The 5,475-nt window shown below is 23.2% G+C and overlaps 1 protein-coding gene across 2 annotated transcripts in view; it reads right to left on the bottom strand.

Moving 5' to 3' along the window:
• Positions 1 to 5,475, bottom strand: part of LOC117169297 (ubiquitin carboxyl-terminal hydrolase 45) — a 42,057-nt gene that overhangs the window by 30,159 nt on the left and 6,423 nt on the right. For both annotated transcript variants that reach the window (XM_033355614.1, XM_033355605.1), the window contains exons 2-4: positions 3,624 to 3,766; positions 3,346 to 3,536; positions 448 to 601 (exon numbers count right to left, since the gene is read on the bottom strand). In XM_033355614.1, coding sequence (XP_033211505.1) covers positions 448 to 601; positions 3,346 to 3,536; positions 3,624 to 3,766 — 488 coding nt within the window. The remainder of the gene's footprint in view (positions 1 to 447; positions 602 to 3,345; positions 3,537 to 3,623; positions 3,767 to 5,475) is intronic.

Consider the following 5,475-nt stretch of genomic DNA (forward strand, 5'->3'; position numbering starts at 1 on the left):
AAAAATCTAATTCTTAAAACAAAATAAAAATGGATTTTTAGAAAAATAGTTCAATTTTCTAATGGAATAGTTGAATTGTTAGTTTAAGAAAAGAAAAAAAAACAACATATTTTTAGCAAAGTAGTTACATTTTCAACCAGAGATGAATTTTCAATAAAAAATGTAAATCTTTAACAAAACAGAAAATAATTTTTAAAGAACAAGTTTAAAGTTTAACTAAGTAGTTGAGTTTTTAACTAAAGAAAGATGAATATTTCTTGTTTGAAGGCATTTTTAAAATTACTTTCTTTAAAATCCAAATAAAATAAAAATAAAAGTGAAAAAAAACTTTAATTTTGCTGTGATCAGAAGTAAGATCCGGGGTTTTTTTATATTAAATTCCCGGTCTTTCCCGAATTCTCGGTCAAGGCGTCACCCTGAAAATATTAAATTGAGATTGATATTTACCACTACTTTTGAGAGGCCAAACAAAATTTTCTGTTTCTCTTTTTCCGGAGGGATTTCTTTATTCTGAGGAGCTTGCGGCTTGGCTTTTGGAGTCTGATTAATATTCGAAATTGGTGTTCTCTTTAGAATCTCAACGGTCTCGAGAAGTTTTTTCCTAAATCAATGTAAGCATTTATAATTTGGTTTATCTAGTTTTTTTTCAGTAAATTTTCAAGGAATTAATGAGGAACATGCGCAATTTTGAGATTATAATAATATCGAAAATGATCTCAAAACAGGGGAAGTATGGTGGTTTTTCACGAAAATTGGAAAATAAATTCTTTTTAAAAAAAAAATCAATTATTAAAATAAATAATTAAATTTTCAACAAAACAATTGAATTTTAAACCAAACAGCTGATGTTTCAATAAAAAGATGATTTTACAACAGATTGCACACATTTTCAAACAAATAGTTGAATTAAAAAAAAAAAATTTCAACACAATAGTTAAGTTATCAAGCGAAAAAATCGAATTTTTTATAAAACAGTTGACTTTTAAACCCACGAATATGAATTGACACCATAAAAGTTGATTTTCAATATAAAAATATAAATTTTCAATCAAAATAGATAATTTTTCTACCATAAATGATTCATTTTCCATCGAAACGAACGACTTTTCAAAAAAAGGGTTGAATTTTCAACAAAAATAACATAATTTTAAAATAGAATTGAATTTTCAAATAAAAATTTTATTATCAACAAAATAATCAAATTTTCAACAGAATACATAAATTTTCAACCAAATAGTTGAATTTTCAACTAAAAACGGTAGGTTTTCAACCAAAAATACAATATTTAAAATTAATTTTCAAACTAAAAAAAAAAATTCAACCCTAAAAATTAAATTATCAACAAATTAATTAAAGTTTCAACAGAATACATCATTTTTCTACAAAAAGCGGTAAGTTTTCAACAAAAAATAAAATCGTTAAATTTTAAATTGAAAAAAATTTCAACCAGTTGAACTCAACTCATAAAAATAAATGAATTTTTAATAAAATAGTTGAACTTTCAACCAAGTTGTTAAATTTTCAACAAAAATGATAAATTTCCAACCAAACTGACGAATTTTTAAACCAAAAATACACATTTTTGGGAAAGCAGTGGAATTTTCAATAAGCAGAATTGATTTTTCAACAAAAAAGATCATTTGAAAAATTAAATTTCATATTTAAAAAACAATTTCCAACAAAAGAAAACGAATTTTTAAGGAAATAATTAAATTTTCAAAGGAAGAAGCGAATCACAAAATAAATTAACTTTAAACAAATTAGTTGAATTTACCACTAAAGAAAAACATTTTCTACCAAAACTGGAAGTTACATTCTTCAATAAAAAAAATTAATTAAAAAAAAATTTCAAAAACAAAATTAATTTTTCAAGCTAAGAGTTGAAGCTTGAAATAAATTCATTTTTAAGTAGTTCAACTTTCTCTAAATTAATTGAATTTTCAACCCAAAAACATGCATTTTCCACCATGAAGATTAATTTTCTATAAAGAAAGACGAATTTTCAACAATAAAATATGAATTTTCAACTGAATTCTATGAATTTTCAACTGAATTCTTGGATTTTCAATCCAAAAGGATGTATTTCCTACGAAACTGTTACATTTTTGTTCCATATATATGAACTCATAACAAAAAATTAATTTTCTACCAAATATTAAATTTTTTAAAGAAAATAGTTGAATTTTCTTTCAAAATAGTTGAAATTTGAACAAAAAATAAGAATTTTTAACCAAAGCGTTGTATTTTTTAGCAAAAACTATGAAATATTTATCAAGAGTTTCATTTTCAAACAAGTGATCTAATTTCCAACACAAAATTAAAATAAAAAAAGTTATATTTTCCAGAAAAAAAGAATTAATTTTCTAACAAAAAAGACGAATGTTGAACAAAATAGACTATTTTTAAACTAAAAAATAAATAAATTGTCAACTAAAAATTGAATAGTGAAGTTTCGAGTTTCGAAGTTTTTCTACCAAAAAAGAATTAATTTGCTAACCAAAAAGATAAAAACAAAAATTTATATTCAACCAGAGATGAATTACCAAATAATGTAAATTTTCAACCAAAAATATTATTTAAATAAAAAAAAAGACGACTAAATTTTCGAATAAAAACATACTTTAACTAAAAATTAAATAGTTCAATTTTCAGTTAAAAAAATTAATTTTTAGCCAAAGAAAAACGAACTTTTAATCAAAAGATTCTGAAAATAATAGAGGAATTTTTAATCAAATAATTGAATTTTCAACTAAAAAAAACAACACATTTTCAACGAAAAAGTTAAATATTTAGTTTAAAAAAGTTTAATCTTCAACTTAAATGATGAATCAACCAAAAAATTAATATTGAACAAATTAGCTGAAGCGTCAACAAAAACAGATCATTTTTTAACCAAATAGTTGCATTTTCCAACAAAAATTTGAATTTTCAACTAAAAAAAGATAAATTTCCAACAAAAAATAGAATAGTTTAATTTTAATTTTTAAAAATTATTAAAAAAAAAAGAATTTTCAATAAAATAGTTAAATCCAATAATACAAAACTACTTTTACAAATAAATAATAATTGTTATTCAATTTTAAACTGCAATTTAAAAATATATAAGCACGCTCTCGCAAAAATTCTCTGACTTACAAAAAAAAAAACCTGTTAAAATAAAAAATTTAATTATTAAGTTAATTTGTAATAATATAAACAATTCATTTTTTATTTATTGTTAAATAAAAACCCTGTAGAATCTCTTTTATTTTGCAAATTGACAAAATCTTGGATTTTCCTAATTGCATGTTCCTCCTTAATAGAATTTTTCGAGAGAAAAGAAGCAATTTAAATTAAATTAATTACCTGTAATCAGGACTGAGGTCATCGTCACAATCGTAGCACCAAACACTCCATTGATGAGTGTCAACAACAAGACTGTGGCAATCACTGTGTGGCGTTTTAAAATGTTCAACTGCGTGATTTTTATGAAATCTTCCACAAGCTTGATTTCCACATTGTAAACAGACCCACAATATTGGCGGACAGGGCTCATACTACAAACATTTTCAATAAAAAAACATATTAATTCGCGATTTTTATAGTGAAATAATTATTTTTTAAATTTCAGAAGAGAAAATTACCCCTTCTTCGACAACTTGAGGCGAATTTGCTTCGTCTCTCTGGCAAGCAGCGCACTCTCTTTTAATTCCAGTCTTCTTCAGTTCTTTCTTTAACTTTACCAAATTAATCGATTTCGGGAAATGTGGACACTCCTTTCCCCCTTCTTTATATAAAAAAAAACAAAGGTTTTCAATGATAAATTATATTATTATTATTATTGTTTAGGCTAGAATTCAATGTTGACCAATTTTTAACGTTTTATACATTTTATTTCAGAACTATTATGGCTCTTAAAATAATAAATCAAATATATAATATGATATAACATAATAATAAAAATAAATAACAATAACATATAATGAGAATTTTTCAACAATATTTACAATATACAGGGTGACCGTTTTAATCAAAGAACAAAATTCCCGGTCAATAAAATTCAATCAACTTTAAAAGTTGAGAAAATTATATTATTCAGTTATGTTAGGCCATTAAATATTTTGAAATTAAAATTTTTCCAACTTAAAAATTCTTAAATTAGAATTTAAATTATTTTCATTTTAAATAGTTGAAGCATCCTTGAAAAACTTTAAAATTGCAGTTCAAAATCTTGAGAAATCTGGAAGTAGTTTTAAATTTTTTCAAATTTAGCTTTATTTTCCAAATGTTTTCAAAACTTCTCAATAACTCTAAAAATTAATTGAATTGATCCCACAAATTTTAGAAAATCCTGCGAAATTGAAAAAATGTCCTTAAAATTTGAATTTCTAAATAACAATTGAACACTTATTATTTTTAGAAACAAATTAATTCAGAACTTCAAATTATTTCAAATAATTTTAACGAAGATTGTTTACCGAAAAAATTTGGTTATTCGTAACGAAATACTCACAACCTAATTCAAAACAAATTGTAGATTTTTGCAGTTTACAAAAAGTTTAGGGGCTTTTTAAGAATTGTGAAAGGCTCCAAACGAATATAGACATTTTCTTTAAATTCCTAGGAAAATTGAAAATGATTCTTCATTTTTAAAAATTATTTTAACAGAATATTTAAAAATATTTCAAAAGAATTCCAATATTATTAAGAACGACCCGGGAAGAATTTAGGGATTTAAAAATAATTTTTTACATTTTCTAAAAATTGCAGGAAAAATTCAACAATTTCGGTTACAAACTAAACATTTTATTAAGTAAAATAATAAAAATGGTGACGTTAAAATGTTAAAAGCTTTTCGAAATTTTAACAATTCAAAGCTTTCTTTATCAAACAATTAAGTTTCAAATTGTTTACTTTTAAATATTTAGCTTCAATTAAGTCTTCTTAAATTACAAGTCAAATATTGCTAAATATTAAATAATTATCCTTTTTCTTAATCAAATTTTTTAAAATTAAATGGTTTAAAAATCGAATAATTTAGACTGAAAAAATATTTTTAATTTAATAAAAGCCTTTAATTACGAATTAATTATGAATCTGGAATTTCTTTAAATTTCAACGTATTTAGAAACGTTTTATCAAATCAATTATTGTTCAGTTGTTAATACTTAAAGTACAGATCCATTTGAAAAATTATTTATTTATATTTACATTTAATAAAATAACAAAGTTTTTTATCAAAAATTTTCAACTTTAAGCGTTTAAAATTTTTAATTGTTTATTAAGTCTTTAAGAATGCACGCGAAAAGATTTAATTCCATGTCAAGAAATAAATTCACTGTCATTTGCCGGTTTTTCCCGGTCTCAGAAAATTCCCAGTTTCCTGGTCGAGCAGCCACCCGGAGTATAATATCCTCCTTTTTGCTCTCAACGAAGTTTTTTTTTCTTACCACCAAAATTGAGTGTAGTTTTTTAAATAAATAATTAATAAATAAT

This window comes from Belonocnema kinseyi, chromosome 1 (assembly GCF_010883055.1).
Source record: "Belonocnema kinseyi isolate 2016_QV_RU_SX_M_011 chromosome 1, B_treatae_v1, whole genome shotgun sequence".
Classification (NCBI taxonomy): domain Eukaryota; kingdom Metazoa; phylum Arthropoda; class Insecta; order Hymenoptera; family Cynipidae; genus Belonocnema; species Belonocnema kinseyi.